Source organism: Tamandua tetradactyla, chromosome 6, assembly GCF_023851605.1.
Source record: "Tamandua tetradactyla isolate mTamTet1 chromosome 6, mTamTet1.pri, whole genome shotgun sequence".
NCBI lineage: Eukaryota > Metazoa > Chordata > Mammalia > Pilosa > Myrmecophagidae > Tamandua > Tamandua tetradactyla.
The window spans coordinates 15,472,315-15,492,004 of record NC_135332.1 but is presented as its reverse complement, the minus strand read 5'-3'; the positions used below and the strand labels follow the sequence as shown (position 1 = coordinate 15,492,004).

Sequence of the window (19,690 nt, the reverse complement as noted above, 5' to 3'; positions counted from 1 at the left end):
TGAGGGGAATAAAAGAAGGGACGCTCGTTCCTGTCATCATGAAAGCACAGCAATGCTGCTATGTATGCTGGCAACAAGATTGATTCTCAGAGTAGCAGTTGCTTCTGGAGAAGCAGCTGCTTCTCCACACACCTAGAAGCAGGCTCATGGAGGGCCATCAGGGACCCCAGCACCACCGGCCAGTGCTTCCTTCTCCACAGGGGCCTTCAACCTCTTCCCTTTGCTCCCATCCTAGAAGCAATAACTGTATCCTGCAATTACTACATTGGTAATCCCTTGGTCCTCCTTGGCCCTTTCCTTTCTCTAATATCTAGCTAACAATATTTAAAATTCCCTATTAGTTTTTTTCGGTATTTAAAAAAAAAATTAAAAAATAAAATAAAATTCCCTATTAAAATAACTGCTGTGGTCTCCATCTCTTGATTGAACCCTGATACTATAAACCTTTTCTACTCCTTTCTGTGAGTGTCCACCTTGTCTCTCCAACTGGAAGCACCCTGGAGGAAGGGACTACAGAATCCCACTCTGCCTGATATTTAAGTGATCAAGAAAATATTGGTTGATGGTTACTTGATTCCCACCACATATTTCTTAGTCATCTTCCTTCTTGCAGAGAAAACGGGCACCTAGTCACTTATTCTCTTCCAGGGAGACTTTTTTATTTTACCTTAAAAACCATGTCTGGCTTCCCCCCTTGTCCCTCTCCATCTCATCTGCCCCCACCTTCTGTTTCTCAGGAATCTTCAGGAAGAAGGCCCAATACCAGGAGAAAGGAGGACTTTGTGGGATGGGCTGCTGGAAAACGTGCAGTGACATTTATCTCCTGAGAAAAGTCTGAAAGTCATTGATGGGAAGTGGCCATGGGAAACGGAATTTGCAGTGATGGAAAGCATACAGAAAAGGTTTCAAGATTCATGAATTTGTTTCACTGTCTTTATTGACAAAAAAAAAGTTACAGCATCTCAGACTTTATTCAAACACAGAGACGGCAGCAAAGGGGCACCAACGAGTGAGAGGCATGGCCCAGGCCTCTGGGTCAAAGGCCGTGTTGGAGCGTATGCATGTCCTCAGGCCCTCCTCCCCTGGCATCTCTATCCCTTTCTCTCTATACCTCGCTGATACCCCTGAGGTCAGTTAAAAATGTGCAGAAACGAAGTCACTTTATGGGAGATTGGGCCCCATGTCACTGCCAAGGAAGAAGACCAGGTGCTGAAGACAACAGAAGAGGAGCTACTTGTCAGTCTAGAGATGCCAGGCTGCTCCTGGGCCTTGGACCAGGGGCAGAGAGAAAGGCAAGAAGCTGCTCCCCACCTGGCAGTACTGGGCAGCTGGAGACTGGGCCACTGGCCATGTGACACCCCAAATTGAGAGGGAGAACTCTTTTTGAGGTTATCAGTCAGACTCAGCTGGGGGAGAAGGCTTTTAAGCAAGAACTGGGTTCATAAAAGGCTCAGGTAAAACACTTTCCCAGGAACCGTTAAGAAATGAGTCAGCCTCAGATTCCTGGAGCATTGGAGCAATTTAAATTGTCATTGGGTTGCGGTGATGAGAGAAATTTGGTGAAACCAGTTCCCTAAGAGAGTAGAAATAGCATTTAGTTCTGAGGCCCAATAGCAGTCTTTTTAGAAGGTCAATTGTAGAAGTTTGAAAAGATAGATGAAGAGACAAATGCATTCATGAGGCACTTGCCTGGCGTCAGCCCTCAAGTCCTCCTCTCTCCTCCTTGTTTAACTTGGTGAAAAGGCTGCGGTTGGGTCCAGAGGCGTCTGCCCTAGTCCCGGGCCCTGGCCCATGCTGAGTCTAGGCATGCCCTAGGAAAGCAGAGGGACAACAGGCCTAAAGCTACTAGTATCACCCAGCACAAGCCCCAAATGAAGCTGCTCTTCCCCTAGGTAGTCATGTTACTTATCCCAATTTGACAAAGAGCACCTCTTCCAAAGTCCTGTCCTCTCTTGTCACAGAAGCTCTTCACATTTTCTTTACTTTTCTTAGACTATATCCAAATCTTTTTTTTTTTTTTGCTCCCTGAAAGATATGACAGGATGGATGCCTGTAACCTTTTTGAAGGAGTGGCTGCTGTTACTGTAGGTAAAATTTCATCTACCATTTATAGCTTTGCTAAAACTGGGCCTGGGCCAGACTTCTAGGCATCAGAATGTATATTTATATGGGTGTTTAGATATATAGTGTCAGCTGACACCTGGTACCTTAGGTATGACCATTTTCATCCTACTCTCTAGACACAGAAAATAAGGAAAAAAGCAAGAATCCTGGGGAAGAGTCAAGCTATTTAGGCATGGTCAAGTCACAAGCTCAAAAGACACTTGGCATAGTCCAGTCATTTCCAAACATTACTACCCTAGACCCATCTAGTAAGCAGTTGAGCTGTGCAGTGTTGAGAACCTCAGCACTGCAGGTACCCAGGAGCGGCTGGCCTGAAGTTGTGGCCTTTTACAGATGGAGCATTCACCAGAGGTATCTTCTATGCCTCCATTCAATTGGCCATACTATTGGAATTCATCCAGGAAAAACAAGTATTTCTGTCCTTTTTGTATTTTATAACTGGTCACTGAGATTCAAAAGCTCAAAATGAAAGTCCAGACCAAAGTTCCATGGTCACAGCCCAAAGGAGGGTTTCCCACTTCAATTGTACCAAAGTAATCATTCAACTTTGATCAAACCAGTATTCAATCCTCAACAACATGGCACCCCATAGAAAGTCACATGGTGTGGAGGGGAGCTGGAGATGCAGCAAGTCCCCGGACTGCCCTGTAAATGCACACACACTACTGGGGACAATATGAAGTTGTCAATACGGCTGTGGGTTAGGTTTGCCAAGGTCGAAACCAAGAAAAGGAACAAAATATCACACATTCAGTCAAGGCATTTCCAAGAGACAATCACAAAAATAACACTTTTGGATAAAACATAACACATTTGGCAACTTTCCAAGAAACAGCCTTTCCCACCACCAGCCATCAGAGGGTCTGTAAAGTTCCTTTATCCTTGGTCCAGATTTAAAGGACAGGGAAGGAGGATCGGGTAAATGGAAAATGAGAAAAGGCTGCAGGAGCAGTTATACCAACTAACTAAAGCTCCTGTTCATCTGTCTGATACAGAGCAGGATGTAGCCTGCCTCAGATCTCTTCTTGGGGAGAAAGCAAGCTATACGGAGGGTCCAGGCTGCTGAAACAAATGAGGCAAAGCTGAACATGGCAGTAGCTGAGTGCCCCTGTTCAAGAGCAGCAACCTCCAACCTCCAACACAACAAAGAGCTAGAGACAGAGAACACCCCATCCTCCCATTCCTTGAAGAGGCTTTTGTTCAAAGGAATATGGGGTACTCTGGGCAACTCTATCCTTGATCCAAAACTTCAATTCAATTAGGTAAACTGAAGCTAGAATCTTTGTATCTGCTGCATTATTTTTAGGGAGCATAGGAGAAAGATAGTGTTACAAAGCAACTGCAAACATCCAACTTGGCACACTTGGGGGTGAAAACACGGCACAGCTCGGGAATAAATCCTCTTTCATTTGCTCCAGCTTCCTTGAAGTACAGGCCGTTTATAAGGAGCTGGGCCTTCCCCTTCCCCCAGGTCCCCATAAAGGCTCCAACTGGGAACCAGGCCCAGCTGCTATGAAAAGCTTTGTTATAACACTGGCTAAGAAAACAAAAGCAGGTTTCTGAAAAGGTACTCTGCAGCCAGAATTCGCATCTGTCTTCGGATTCCTGTGGGTGGGGGTGGGGTGTGGCCTTTGATTTTGACCAGAACACTTCTCCACGAGGGGGGGGTGGTGGGGGGGGCGGGGGCCAGGCTCAGCTTTGCTTTGCAGTAGCTCGGTTACTGTACAGGAGCAAGATTGAACTTCAGAGAGGTGCTCTGCCGGATTGCTCTCGACGTTTAGGATTCTGGAGTTTCCATTCTTACTTTACATCCGAGATCCTCTCTCCTGAAGAATCTAAAAGTGGTAGATAGGGGAGAAGGCTGAGGCTTGGTCTCTACACACATACCACTTTTAGATGGAAATTCCTCAACAGATTGAGGAAAAGACACAGACCCATGGCTGCTCTCCTATGGACCTTGATGAAAAACACAATAATCCTTGTTAATCCCAGAAGCAAGACAGGCAGCGTGGCCTCAACCTCCCCTGAGGCGCTCTGGTTCTGGAAGACATTTGCTTAACACAGTGGGCCTGAAGACTTCATGCTGTTTGACTGAAGTTTTGGCTCAAGTTCACTACATACTGGTGACTTAGAAATGTGTGTGTGTGTGCTGGGGGGAGGTATATCATAAGAAAAAAGGAAATAACTGGGTAAAGCAATTTTCCAGTTAATTTAAGGAGGGAAAATCACAAGGTAACAAAATGCCCTTGAGGCAGCAATAAAAGCAAACAACAGTTTCAATGAATAAATGCAAAATACTTTCCAGTATTTTTTTAACACTGTGATTTGACAGAGGCTGGAGAAAGCCTACTCTTTTTAAGTTCACATTTCCTATATCAAAACTTTTGTACTGCTCCAAAGTCCTTATTTTATTATTTTTTTGTATCGGCAGGCACCGGGAAGTGAACCCAGGTCTCCCGAGTGGCCGGCGAGAACCCTGCCACTGAGCCACCACTGCCCATCCCATAGTCCTTATTTTAATTACAATAGTCAAAAGATCAACATGAAGGGGAAAATGCAAAGCTGGCTTTAGAAGGGAAGGGAAGAAACAATGAGCAACAGTTTAGGCAAATACAGTAGAGGGGCTGGGGATTGCGGAGATGAAATTCTAGTGAAATGATGTCTTACCTTTGCCTTCTCACTAGGCTCTATGACAATGCCATTGGTAGAATTATTTAGCTCTCTGGAGACAACACAGAGGAATTCTGCCTGATCCTCATTTCCATAGTTATAGGAAGATCCAATGCTGATTAGCTGATAAAGCAAGAATGTTGTAAATATACAAACAGTGATCTTAAAATACTAAAGAATTTAGTGTATCAGAGTATATTTAAACAAACCCTCCCCTGGACTGAACTGAACTTTGTAGTTTTACTTCTCAACGGACGAAGAATTCTCTGGGACTACCAAGGCCTGAAGGGAAAACTGAATCATAGTTCTTCATCAGGGCACAATCAGGGAGGGATCCCCAAAGAAGAAAAGTGTGAATTCTGGTCCTTACCTGATTTCCCAAGCATTTAAAACAATACCAAGGCAGCCTCTAGGATTAAAACTATCACAAACCCTATGTCAAACACCAGGGTGCAAGAGAAAGTTTCTGTGAATGAAAAGAGGACACTTGCTTCCGCAAAAACATCTGCACAGAGCTGGCTCATCTTTAAGCGGATGTTGTGGAAAGGAGACTGGCACTCAGAAGGATCTGGAAAGCACCACGTGAATTACCGAACAGCCACCAAAAGCCATATTCTGCTACGCTCTTAATCCTTTTGGAGAATCAAAATCAGTATTTAATTCTGAACAGGAAAAACATTTGCAGAGGGAGAAGCTGAGCCCAAGGGTGAGGTAATTTTGACAAAAACCCAAAGCCAAAGTCAGGAGCTCACTATTGGCCAGCTCTACAACTGGGCCAGGGCCCCTCAGCTTTCAGCTTCCTTGCCCATATGAAGGAGTCAACGTCAGCATGCTTCATCCTCTCATAGGGTATTGATGAGGCAAGAAAAGTAAGGTGAGAAATCATTCATTAGCTCTGCAAAGTATAATTCTTTTATATAATGTCCTTTGTTTAAAACTTTTATCAGAGAAAATACTTCTGTAGTAGAGGATGATAATGGTTGGCAACCCTTTCTTTTTTTAAATTCTTATTTCTTTCTCTTAAAAAAAATTTACTGTATATATATATGAAATAAAATTTGCCATCTTAACTATACAATTCGGTTGCATTAATTACATTCACAATGTTGTACAACCATCACCACTATCTATTTCCAAAACCTTTTTATCACCTCAAACATAAATTCTGTACCCATTAATCAAACTCCCTGTTCGTCCCTACTCCCAGTAGTCTGGTAACTGCCAATCTACTTTGTTTCCATGAATTTGCCAATTCTAGATATTTTATAAAAATAGAATCACAATATTTGTCTTTTTATTTCTGGCATACTTCACTTAGCATAATGTTTTCAAGTCTCATTCATGTTGTAGAACGCATCATTCCTTTTTAGGCCTGAATAATATTCCATCGTATATACAGAATATATTTTGTTTATTCATTCATCTGTTGATGGCACTTGGGTTGCTTCTACTTTTTGGCTACTGTGAATTATGCTGCTATGAACACTGGTGTACAAGTATCTGTTTGAGTTTCTGTTTTCAATTCTTTTGGGTATATACCTAGGAAAGGAAATGCCGGGTCATATGGTAATATGATTTTTAACTTTTTGAGGAGCTTCCAAACTGTTTTCCAGAGCAGCTGCAACATTTTACATTCCCACTAGCAATGCATGAGGATTTTAATTTCTCCACATCCTTGCCAACACTTGTTACTTTCCATATTTTTAGCTGGGATGAAGTAGGATCTTATTGTGGTTCTGATACGCATTTCCCCAATGACTGATGATGCTGAGCATCTTTTCATGTGTCTTGGCAACATTTTGCAACCCATACCTGAAGAAGAGGAACTAGGGCACCATATACAAGGCAGAACTATGTAACGGAGAGACGGGTGTAAAGAAAAATCTAATGTGGGCTCTGAAGACAGAGTACTAATCGGTTTTATGTTTAAACTAAAGATACTATTAATGCAAACAGTAACTTTTATAGTAGAAGGTAGGTTTATGATGACAGTTCAGTTGACCTCTTAAACTCTATCAGAAATTAGGCATGATTCATATAAATAATATATTCACTCTGTTCACACTCAGCCTACCTGTTTTGAAGGCAATAGATGAAATGAAAAATTCTGCCATCTAGTGGAAGAAAACAGTAAAATTCTGACTCAGGTGCTTTTTAAAGTATCTTAATCATAAGCATAAAGCTCAAAGAACAGAAATTTATAGAATGGGAAATAACATGCTATTCTTCTTACTATGTTTGATTCTTTTCACGCACACCTGCTCACCATGCTTTTTTCAGTAGCACCACTTATAAAGTGATGAGTGAACCACTTATAAAGTGATGAGAAAGCATCATCACCTTATCATAACCTTATAAATGACTTGATTTTGGATTTCTCCTTGCTTCAAAACTTATAAAGTTATGGGCCTACAAGGAGGAAAGGAAGGACTATTGAATCTCAGGTTTCCTTAGGAATTTAATCTAGAGTGTCCACAGAGTGAGCATTACACTTTTGCGAGGAATTCTTCTGCGGGAAGGGAAAACACAAGTTGATATTTTCAAGACTAAACTGGTTCCCTTTGGGCACAATCAGGTTGCAAACTGGATATGACGCTGGGGGATGTAGTGTTATTCCCAATTCTCCCCAACATCATGTACCACTGAGCAAACAGTTTACACCCAGTGGCTCTCTTTTCCCCTGTTCTTGAACAGAGTGGCACCTCACCCTATAGATCTCATAGGCTTATTAACTGGTAACAAAGAAGGGTGACTGGAGACTTGTGGATGCCTACACTGAGACCAGGTGTGATGGCTTGGAGCTACGTACTCCAGAAAAGCATGTTCGTTAACTTAATCCATTCCTGTGGGTATGAACCCATTGTAAATAAGACCTTTTCATGAGTCTACTTCAGTTAAGGTGTGGCCCAACTCAATCAGTGTGGGTCTTAATCCTATTACTGAAGGCTTTACCGGGAAGGCCTTTGAGAGAAAGCCACAGGGAGCAGCCAGAAGTGGGGAGTCAACGGAACCAGAAGCAGGGAGGGACCACCATATGCACTGGCACATATACTGCACCAATGCACTGGCACTTTCCTTAACAGAAAAGCCAAGGACTAAGGATGCCCAGACTTCTGGGAGAAAGCATCATCGCCTTATCATCACCTTATAAACGACTTGATTTTGGGTTTCTCCTAGCTTCAAAACTGTGAGTGAATAAATTCCTCTTATTTAGCCAACCCATTGCATGGCATTTATTTTAGCAGCCAGAAAACTGAAATACTGGGTTGCTACTATGTAACAAAGTTACCTGTTCAAATTTCCAACCATCAGACATAGTGGAGACCATCTGTGTAAGCTCTTCTTCTTGACACTGCAGGACTCTATACACATGCTTCACAGGACCCTGCAACAACCACAAATAGGCTTGTAAGAACCATATTACGGACACAGCAGTTTGCAGTGGCTCAGTAAGGTTCCTCAAAGGAATAAACAATGAAAAGGAGTTTGCTTGTAATTTTTTTCTTGGCAACCACCCACCATCCCCTTTTCTAAGTAACATTGTAGTTTTTCAATAAAATCTTAACCAAGGAAAGAAAAAAAGGGTCTAAGAACATGACTCAGTGGGTAAAAAAATCCTGCACTATAGAGGGATGAATTGTGTGAGCAACCATGCTGACAAACTCAGATTCCATTTATCTCCTGAAGGAGAAAATAGAACGAAATTACTTAGCGCAGAAAGCCGTTTTTTTTTTTTCTTTCCTTAAGTCATTCATATCTGAGATACATGCTGAAAATGCAGATCTTATTTTGGTTTATTCAAAGTAATACCTTATTACAGGAATAAGAATTCCTCAATTTTTAATCATTCAAGCTATTCTGAACCTCAGCCAATGCTATCTGATGATGAAGTTTTTCTTAAAGTGTTCAGTGGTAACATCCCTTTTCTAGAAATCAGCTGTTGCTGGCCAGACTCAAGTTTTGAGAACATGCTAAAACTGGAAGCCAAAAAGCTAAACACAAAAATGGCTGGCCCAAGGCTACAGCACTAAAGCTCCTACATTTTTATCCAAAAGAAAGCCTGCTCAAGCTCGTGATTTGGCCTAGGGGAGATTAGAAGCCAAAATTAGATGGGGGCAAGGATTGCAGCAGGAAAACATACTCACCATATGGATGGTACCACGCACAGAAGGACAATTAAAGGCACATGTGAGGAGTGCAAGGGTTCAGAAATCAGGGACCATTCAGGGGCAGCTGCACATCCTCGGCCTGGCCTGGGAGGCATGAGGTGTTACAGATCAGGCATGAGGGCCTCTTATGTTCATGTAAAAATGACAAAAACTTAGTTTTGGCACTTTTTCAAAAAGGCAAATGAGCTTTAGTTATCTGGAAAATTGGCTGTAGACAAACTCACTACGTAGAAAACTACACGACAAGCAAAAGCAGCTACTGATCAGTGAGTGCCACAAGCTCAAAGCATTACACCCTTTTCTAGTCTTCACTGCAGTCCTGGAGGGTAGGCGTTAGCTCCCATCTAAAAGCTGTACGATTATTAAGTAGACTAGAGTTCGAGCTGGGACTTGAACGCAGGTCTACCCAACAATACTTTCTCTTTCTTTCTTCTTTGCTTTCTCCTTATAAGTGAGGTACTGCAACCATTAACCAAAGTACCCTCTAGAAAATTTCCTCCCTTATGAAATACAATACGAATACCAAAAAAATCTCCAGTGGCATTTACTACACATTGTGGAAACAACCAGATGTTTTATATTACTAAATTTAGAGCCTCACTAGGAGCTATGCTATTGGCCACAGATGTCAAAGACCCTGGTATTTAAGACACATATATTGCTCTTTTTTCCCCCTTTTCCAAAGTAGAACACTGGAGTTCTCAAACGCACCACGATTAATCACCTAGCAAATAATATTAACAGAGACAGAAAAGTGACTACAACAGTGGTAGAGACTAGAAGAGAGAAGAGGTCATTAAAATAAAGGTGGGGAAAGGACCCTCAGATCTTGTTCTGAATGCACCCCCTAACTGAGGGACTGTGGACCAATGAAGGAGACAGCCATCAAAACTCACACATGGCTACCTTCATCTTAAGAGGCTAGTGTGAGATGTAAGAAAGGTATCTTTGAACAGCATCAAATCCACTTCTTGGAGTTTCACTAAATAAAAAGGACAGATGAAAAGATCAATTAACATCAAAAAGGTCGTGACATTCCTAGAACAAAAAAGCTTCCAACTGGGTATAAACCCAACAAGCCTTCAAAATCTAGAAGACTAATTAACTTAATTGCTGTCTCAAAAAGAAACCTTACAATACTCTCTAGGAATTAGCTAAAGGCAAAAAATGGAGAATGTTTAGGTACTGTGATTTGAATGGTTTTAAATTAGCTAATTCATGGCACTACAACAATTTAATGTGGAATGTGGAAACTGGAAGATAAGACTAGATTTTCAAAATGTCTAAGCCATCAAATATGTAATAACGCAAGATGCCATGTAAGTACAAGATGGGAAAGAGACTGGCAACACTAGGTCATATTTCACAGGGTAATCTGCAAACCAACTACAAATTCATCTTCAAACATTAAAAAAGAACCTTTTAGCCATCAGCTAAGTGGAAGAGAACAAGAAAAGAACTTAATTAATAAGTCTTCTTCCCACCTTTGCACACTGCTGGAGGGGAGGAAAATAAAAGATTTCATTTTTTATCATAGGTGTCAGTTATTCATCAAGTTGATTCCATTTGGAGCCAAAAAACTTTGATATATGAGGTCAAAGAGAAAGAATAAGGCACTACTTTTTACTTTAAAAAAAGAAACATATTATCTCCTTCTTAATTACACGAAAGTTCTACATTGGTATCGATTAGACCTAAAGAATGCATTCACCACCAGTGTCTGATGGGATAACAGACAAGTCATGCTCCAAGACAGAAAGTGTGGTGGTGTATGACTCTGTCCTGTTTCTGCAACTCTGCACTTGTACCTTCTTAAAACATAGCCTAAATATATGAAAGGGAGGGTCTGTTTTTTTCTGCTAGACTTTAATCTTGAGGACAAGGAACTCCTGTTAGAGAATCCCAAGGGCCTAACAGAAGCTATTGTGGGCACTCACACATAATAAGTGAGGTGATATGACGTGAGCTAAGAATGCATTGTCTGTCTTTCTCAAGCTAGGTGGCAAAATTCTGTGTTTTCATTTTTGTTACTATTTCTACTGAGTTAATATAAAAATCAAGATCTTGTAATAAAAAAGAAGCTTGATATTAATTTCCCAGAAGCATGACTTAAAAGCAGCTCTAATAGTTATGCATAAGACTAACTTTCAATTGGCTTGCCGGAACTGGATTTAATGTATCACGTATTAAAGGATTGCCTAAATGAAGAGCAGCCAACAGGCTGAAGCAAGACCTCGTCTGGTATTTACGTTAAGGGAGACAGAGACTCTACCAGGGTGAACAGGCTATGGAGCTGGGCTCCTCCTCTCCATACTCCTAATGGTACATGGGGTTTTATTCTTTGTCATTTCTTCCCCTCTATTTCCTCATTCTGGACAATTCTCAGAATGGGGTCTGCTGTGTCTGACTGAGTCGCCCTGCGGGCACGGCAACACAGTTGTTCACACAGATCTCCATCTCTACCTAAGAAAGGCTCTTGCCAAGCAGCATGTTATCCTTTTCAAATCATACCTAGACATATGGACAGAAAGAGCCTCTGGAGACATTTTCCCCACAAAAGTGCAAAACACATTACTTGTGAAGTTCTGTTCTCATTGTCCCGTATCCTTTCCTTAACCAGGCGCACGAGAGACGCGATGTTGTAAAATTCTGCTTCTTCCAGCACACCTAGAACAAGGATCACACTGTAGAAAAACAAGCACTAACTTACATCAAGAAGAGCCTAGAGTTTATACATTTGTTGACAACTGCATTTTTCAAAAGCAAGCTAGTCTCTCTACTTCAACCTAGAAAACATTTCTCTGTGCCTGGGTGTACCCATTACATCTGCCCAACAAGCACAAGGGGCTGCTCCCTTCTCTCCATTTCACCCCTAATGTTTCCTGCTTGTCCCTGACTTTCCCCGTTCCTGCCTGGTAGCTACAGGACACTTTTCCCATATGTCACCTGGTTCCTGGAGTTAGTCACACTGGACATATCCTGAGCTTGTAATTTTTTACCCAGAGTTTGCCTTGAAAAGAACTAGGGAAGGTGAGGGTGTAAATTTAATAGCAATTAAATAGTAATAGTAAATTTGGGAGCCAAATTTAATAGAATGCTTATTATCTGAACAATATAAAAGACAGTCATTGAAAGAATCCCATTCTAAACAGAATCAAAGGCCTTGGAAAGGACTACAAAACGTAATGCATGCTCCTGTACCAGAAAAATTTTTGCTAGAAAGGCCATTAGGACAAATGACAAAATTGCAGTACTATGAACTGTAAAGTATTTTATCAGTATCAAATTTCCTAAATTTGGTAACTACTGTGGCTATGTAAAAGAATATCCTTGTTCTTGGGAAATACACAGAGTATTAAGGATGAAGGGGCATGGTAGCTACAATCTTTTCTCAAATAGCTCAGAAAAAAAAATAGTGGGGGTGGGCAGGAAGGGGGAAAGAGGGAAGAGAGAAAGAATGAATGAAAAAGCAAATGTGGCCCAAAAAGTGTTAAAAATCGGCAAATGTGGGTAAATGGAGTTCTTTGTACTATTCTTGCCCTTTTCTCTAAGATGCTTAGGATTCCTTTTTCAAGAAATGAGGTTATTCATGGGTTGGTAATTGTTGAAGCTGGAGGGTAGGTACATGGAATTCTTTTGTACATTCCCTCTACTTTTGTGTTTGAAATTTCCATAATGAAATATTTTTTTTAAAAAAGGATTTTAAAGGAGAGAAAGAGAGATTTCTTTCTTTAAAGATTAAAACAAAGTTATTTTCCATTCACTTCATTAACTAAACCACGGCCATTAGGGTTTTCTTATTCAGAGCCACGGCTCCCAGAGCAGAGTGTCCTGGATTTAGGTACAGGCTCCGATCTTCAACTGAAAGTCTTCAGTGAGACGGCCAAGCCTTTCAGAAAGACGCTAGACCCACTTACAGTACAAATGCTCCACAAACCAAAAAGATGAGGCAACGATGATACACCTGACAAAGAACTGCAACGAATTAGGTTAGCTGCAAAAATTCACAGGGATGCATGAGACCAGAGCCTTAAAAGAAATGAGGCCAAGCCCTCTTTTTTTTTCTTTAACTGCAAGTTCAAACTAAAACTGGAAATATAAATAACTGAATGTCAGAGATGTGTTGCTTCAGGCTACATTCACTGCTAGCACATAAATAATCATAAAAAAGGATCATGACAATCCTGCAGGTTTAGAAAACAACTCCTGAGATTACCTGCAAAGCTAAGCTACCATTTTCCTTATCGTTCAGGAGGCTGAATTCAGCCCAGCAGGGTTCCCTTAGATAAAGCTTGTTAACTGGAAGCTTCCTACTCACATTCATAAACTTTCACCATATCATACATCAGCTCAATGAAAATCTCAAGGAAAATATATTGCTGTGAAACAGCTTTAGATTCTACCTGAATTTTGAAAATGCCCAGTTTGAACACTGTTCTTACCTTCTTCTGCCAACTCCTTATTAATGATGAGTTTTCCATGTCGGAGGTAGTTTAGGATAGGACCAAAGTAGGTGGGATCTCTGTCAATCAGATAGGCCCCTGTCTCGTCCTGCAAACCAAACACAAGGGTAACACTGTGGAGATTTCAGGAGCTTTTTGAACTAAGTTAGGGCAGGGTTTCAATCTCTTTATCAATACCCAATAAAATAAGAGTTCAATCCATCAGCTAAAAAATTTTTCATAAAAGGGCAAGTTTTTCTAGGTGTTTGCTTATCACAAACTGACAAGAGGGCTAGATTTATGTATCTTGTCCTTTAAGATAATTTTAGGTAGGGTATTACAGATGCATTCACTCATCTATGCATTTACTTACTGGTGTGAATTTCTAAAACCTTTACTTGGTCAATCACGAACATTCTTCTGTAGGGTATTTGTTATAAATAGAGGAAGAAAATGTCAGAGCTGAAGGATTTAAATTTGCTTGACATTCTGACTTCTCCATTACCCCCGAATCACATTTCTAATTCTAAGAAAACCTCTGTTTAATTGGCAAAGTTCCTGAGCTCAAGGCCAATCTCAGTGGGAGTCAGCATTGCCAGCTGTAATCTCACACACCCCAGTTCTGTGCTCAGAGGAAGCTTGGCACTGTCAGGCCTTTGGCTCTGAGCAGCTTTAATCCTACTCTTCTTCACAGTAAAAAGAACAAGAGGAAACTGGTTTGTACTGCAACAAGGGTAGATTAAAGTAATTCCTTTATAAGGGGTTTTGGAATCTCCACTTCAAAGTTAGGGCAGAATAGATTTCTATCAATTTGAGATTCATGAGAGGAGAGGGAGGATAAATCAATGAAATCAAATGTTATAGAATCCCAGCTCTGCTGTAAGGTAACCAGCCAGATGCAATATGAGGTATAACAGGGTATAAAGACATGGTCAGTGGCTTTAAGTTGGGAACCCAAGATGAATATGTTAGTAAAAAAAAAAATTTGAACAACACTTCAAACAGGAAATGGGTTCAGTGTCTTGTCACTTCTCAACCCTCTGGTTAGCAGCCATGCATCTTGCCAAACAGCATTCATTGCCCCTTGGTCAACCTAGGTTTGTACTGGCAAACGGTAACCTCTTTCCAAGAGATCGTTTCTGAACTCAAACACGGACCTAAAACAGTGGCTGTTGCCAGGTTCAAGTTCTGGGAGCAGAACACAGGCGAGAAGTGTGATACCAGGAAAAGCACTTCCTGGAGCGCTCAAAATCATCCTCAGCCCCAACCTTTAACTCAACTTGGCAGAAGGGTCCAAGAGCAAGTCTGAGAAAGCTACAAAGATGCCTTCGCTAGCCCTGACCCAATTCTGGATGTATCTGGCACAGGCAGTGAGGAGCTGAAGAAATGCCAGAGAAAAACTCATCCACATCTGAAGGGCCGGGATGAGAGGTGTAAAGAATACGGAGAAGGGGTGTGGAATATGGGTACGGGTAGGAACCGAGTAGGGAAAGGAGACTCTGAGAACTAAGGGCGGGGTCAGAGCAAGAGCCCGGGTGCGCCGGAAGATGGGGAAGAACGTGAAGGGTCCTTCTGAGACCCTGGGGCTAGCCTGAGCGGAGCGGAAGGGTAAGGGCCGTGTCCTGAGGAGCTCGCCTGTGAGGAGCGGGTCCCAGGACGAAAGAGGGGGTCCAAAGGCCCGGGGGCGCGCCCGAGGGCGGGGCGCACCTTGTCCGAGTCCAGCTCCGGATCCTCCTGGCAGCAGAGGCGGCAGAGGAAAGACTTGGGCTCCCGGCCCAGGGTCTGTCTGGTGGTCACGAAGTAGGTGCCGCCCACATTCAGCCGGACCCAGCGGCCCGCTCCGCCGCCCCCTGCCCGCTCCGGCGGTCCGGGACCCGGCTCCAGCGGCTGCGCGGCGGCGGCGGGCGGACGGCCGTGCCCGCGGGGCGTGGGGCCAGAGGGGCGAGGGCTGGGGGGCCCGCGGCCCGGGACGCCCCCGTCCCCCAACCCACTCCCACCACTCCCTCCCAGTCCCGCCATCGCCGGGTCCAGCTGCAGCTCCGCCATCTTGAGCCGCCGCCGCCGCTGCCCGCGCGCCGCCGGGCCGGCTCATTTCTCGGCAGGGAGAGTCGGGCCGGCCCATCGGCGGGGGTGGGGCAGGGAGAGGGACGGGAGCGCCCCCAACCAGAGCCGGGGGACCCAGGGTGGCGAGGCGCTGCGCCCGCCCTCGGAGGCGGAACTTCCGGAACGAGCCTCCGCTTCCTATTGGCTTATGTGCCATGCAAGTCCCGCCCCATAGGCTTTGTGATTGGCTGAGGGGAAGCTTTCCGGTGACCCGCTTCCGTTAATTCCTGCTTGGGCTGTGGGCCGCCGGGGTCGGTGAAGGTGAGTAGGGTATATAGGGCGTTGTGTGCTAGCCGCAGTGGTCTTCTGCTTTGCCGCCTCCAAGGTTCTTGTTGCACCCTCTAGCAGAGCGCCCTGGGTGGAGCGGTTACTACTTTGCTCCGTGCTCCCTGCTGCTCCTCAGCGCGCGAGGTTGCAGGGGCCTTGCTATGGCCCGACAGGCGCTGCTTTAGGAACTTCCACAAACCTTTCGTTCAGGCCGCTCCACGGGGCTGAGGGCGTCTTTGGTCCAGTTTTGACAGTACACGGAGATAGTTGTTAACTTGCTGAGGGACACTCTCCAGAATGGAGGGGTGCGCCCTCCCCTCCCTCTTGAGGGTTCCAGGATTCAAGTGCATGGGGCGTTCAGGGCTTTTCAGGTGCAGGATTCATTTGCTCTTTTAAAATATTCATTGAGCACTTCCTGGGTACCGTGACCTGTTATAGGCGCTGGAAATTCAGCAGAGACTAGAACGCACAAAACCTTTGTTCATGAAACCTTTCTTCAAATGGTGCTTGGGAAAGTCTCTGTAAGAGCGCTTGATTTCTGGCTTCTTTAAGACACCAGTAGAACTCCCTTAATCCCTCACCTGTATCATAAGAAACCTGAGATATTCTGAAAATGAAAGAAAGGAAGGGGCAGGTGTTTAAGATCCAGAGGAAGACCTAGTGCTGCAGGGGATAGCAGACATGAATAAAAAGGTGCAGATGGGTTACCAGTCTGATAGGGAGGAGTAGAGAGCCCCTTAAGTTTGTATAGGACTGTAGAACAAATTTATGAATACAATGCCATTGACTACTTGAAACAGCTTTCTGAGGTAAGCAGGATTGGTGGTGTCCCCATTTACAGATGAAGAAAATCTGGCCCAGAGTCTGTTTTGTTTAAGCCTTGCTAAAACTTAGGTATGTTGTCGGGTTCTGTTCAATAGTGATTCAGTGACTAAAACACAATCTGGTGGATATGTATTTAAATAGTTGATTCTTATGCAGTGCATGAGTGATATTTTAGCAGTATTTCCAGATATATGGAGAGGGGAAAAAAAAACAGCTGTGCTTTTAAGGATAAGTAGGATACATTGAGGGAAGATGAATGTATTTATGTGCCAGGTTGCAGAACTTGAATTTGAAAAGCTAAACTATCTTTCCTGATTTAGTAACCCAAATTCAGAGGAAACTGATCTACTTCTTAAAGATTCACATGTTTCTAAGATGCCCTTTAGAGAATTCTCTCTGAGAACTATCTATTCTGCTCTGACCTATTTTATTTTCCAGGATCCCAAGATGGCTGGGCGAAAACTTGCTTTAAAAGCCATTGATTGGGTAGCTTTTGGGGAGGTCATACCCCGAAACCAAAAGACCATTGCTAACTCTCTGAAATCCTGGAATGAGATCCTCACCTCCAGGTCAGTACCTTCCTGAGAGAGAACCTCTCACTTCCACTGAATCTGGAAACGAAAGTGTTGTGGAATTACATATGAGTCTCTGATGTTCTTCTGACAGAAAGTGTAAAAGAAAGCTATGCATTTTCCAAATTAAAGTATCATTTTGCATTTCCATGATCTCCCTCCTAGAAAAAACTGTGATGACAGCTCCAGGCCATAGGAATTAGAAACAGAAATTGCTGTATGAATCCTCTGTTGCTTTTGGAACAATCCTAACTTTTGCTTTTCCATATGAGCAGGTTGGCTGCTCTATCCGAGAAGCCCCCAGCTATCGACTGGGCTTACTACAAGGCCAACGTGGCCAAGGCTGGCCTGGTGGATGACTTTGAGAAGAAGGTGAGACTTCAGACAACTAAAGCAGTGATCCTGTAACGGGCCTTGAGTAGGGAGCAGGAAGGTAAAAGAAATTATATGCCCAGGATGACGGCATGATATGAACATTGAGCCAGCTCAGAAAAGATAGGTGTGTCCACAGGCCTTGGGGTGGCAGGTTTAAATGGTAAATAAATGCAGAAATTTCAGGGTTTGGTCATTCATCAGGTTTCTTATTCAAAGAAATGATACAGTATAGCCTTCATCAGAGAGCTGTGTTTGTTAAGCCTGGCTTTTCCTAAGTTTCTTCTTTGCCTTTTACTGTTTTCCACCTTTCTCTGCTCTGTCTTTTTTACGTCTCTTACAGCTATAATTTCTCCTCTAACAATCCTCCTCCGATACTTCCATGTTAAACCTCAGTATCTAGTGTTCATTTGTTTATTCATTCGACAGATGCTTATTGAGAGCCTCCTTTGTGTTGGGCACGGTTCTAAATGCTGGGGCTCTAACACTAAGCAGTCTTCTAAAGCATCTCCCTCTCCTTTATGCAAACATTATTTCCACCAATTAATCCCTGAAAGTTTCATTTAAAAGAAAAATTAGAACAGCAGAGTTTTAAGAGGTCCCTTTCAAGGTCAAGTCTGTCATTTTCAGATGAAGAGACTGAAGCTCACCATAATTATGAATTGTCTGGGGTCTATAGCTTGTTTGTAACAGGACTCCCATATTATCTCTATTCCCAGCCTGATATTTCCACTACAACACCCTAGATGCAGACTGGTTTCTTGTTGGGATGAAGAATGTATTTTTATATTATCTATAAGGATTAGTGGTATTGAGCCCTGTCTTTGAGCTCCTGGGTATGTTGGCCACCACCACTCACTGTCCCTGTGTTTGTAGTTTAATGCCTTGAAGGTTCCTGTGCCAGAGGATAAATATACTGCCCTGGTGGATGCTGAAGAGAAAGCAGATGTAAGTAGTTTAGGCTCTTAATTATTCCAAAATTCTTTTGATCCTGGCAGGACTTTATTTCTTAGCAGCTAAATTAGTTTAGAGTGAATTAAATTGAAAATTCAGGAGTCAACAGGAATAAAAAGGAATGAACTATTAATAAGCCCAACAACATGGCTGAATCTCAAAATAATTATGTTGAATGAAAGAAGCAAGCAAAAGAAAAAAAAAATCAAATACCTAACTAGTTGCTTAAAAGTACTGACCTTTGGAGTCCAAATAGCTATAGTAAAGAAGAATATGGCTAAGTGGTCAAGGGGCTCATTCTGACCCTGAGGAAGATCAGGTCTCAGGGTGACTGGACCCCCCACGAAACAGGCATTTTGTTGGAATGAGTCACTTTATTGGAACAGCCTGCTGCTGCCATTTTACGCTGGTTCTCCTGCATGAGCTTCTTTGCAACTTGTTAGGAGAAGCTGTGTTTTTTTTCCAAAAACAAGCTCTCCCTAGTAGTTGGGGCAGCTGTGGGGAAAAAAAGACTCGGCCCTGAAATTCTACACACTTGGGCACCTTGGGATCAAGACAGCACAACTGGGTTTCAAATAGAATTTCTCTGTTCTCTTAAAGGTGAAAAATTGTGTTGAGTTTTTGAATCTTTCAAAGACCAGGATTGAGGAATATGAGAAACAAGTAAGTGTGAGCCATGTCCTTTGCCTTTAATATGTTTTATCTTTCTCTTGGCCATAGAGCTTTCATCTATTGGGCAATGTCCATCTGCCTCAGATTCTTGATTTATATCTCTGTGGTCCATTTACCTTAACTAAATATGTTTTCCCCTCTTTCCAGCTAGAGAAGATGAGGAACATAATTCCATTTGAACAGATGACCATTGAGGACTTGAATGAAGCCTTCCCTGAAACAAAATTAGACAAGACAAAATATCCCTATTGGCCTCATCAGCCGATTGAAAATTTATAAAACTGGGTCTGGGAGGAAACTGGCCCTCACATTACAAGCTCTGGACATAAAAAGTGAATGATTATATAGTGTTGTGTGTGTCTGCTTTTTCTCTGCAATTGGGCTAGTTAGAGCTGTCCTCCAAGGTGATATCAGTGGAAGTAGTCTTTTTTGTTAAATTGGAAAGGTTACCCTGAGAGCGAGTGCTGTTCTAGTTATCTAAGGTTGGAATATGTAGGAGCCAAGAGCCCCCAGGACTGCT

General features: G+C 42.8%; 2 protein-coding genes across 3 annotated transcripts; one reads left to right on the top strand and one right to left on the bottom strand.

Moving 5' to 3' along the window:
- Nucleotides 1–919: 919 nt before the first annotated feature.
- Nucleotides 920–15,526, bottom strand: KCTD2 (potassium channel tetramerization domain containing 2). Its single transcript, XM_077163778.1, has 6 exons — nt 15,113–15,526; nt 13,406–13,514; nt 11,539–11,630; nt 8,084–8,179; nt 4,792–4,917; nt 920–3,959 (listed from the first exon to the last, which is right to left on the bottom strand). The coding sequence occupies exons 1-6, from the start codon at nt 15,449–15,451 to the stop codon at nt 3,930–3,932; spliced, it is 792 nt and encodes a 263-aa protein (XP_077019893.1). The 5' UTR covers nt 15,452–15,526; the 3' UTR covers nt 920–3,929.
- Nucleotides 14,930–19,515, top strand: ATP5PD (ATP synthase peripheral stalk subunit d). 2 transcript variants are annotated; one of them, XM_077163780.1, is made up of 6 exons: nt 14,930–15,013; nt 17,039–17,169; nt 17,448–17,544; nt 18,421–18,492; nt 19,099–19,161; nt 19,318–19,515. In XM_077163780.1, the coding sequence occupies exons 2-6, from the start codon at nt 17,048–17,050 to the stop codon at nt 19,447–19,449; spliced, it is 486 nt and encodes a 161-aa protein (XP_077019895.1). In that variant the 5' UTR covers nt 14,930–15,013; nt 17,039–17,047; the 3' UTR covers nt 19,450–19,515. The 2 variants fall into 2 exon arrangements, with proteins under 2 accessions (XP_077019895.1, XP_077019894.1); XM_077163779.1 differs by lacking the exon at nt 14,930–15,013 and adding an exon at nt 15,640–15,769.
- The last annotated feature ends 175 nt before the right edge of the window (nt 19,516–19,690 follow it).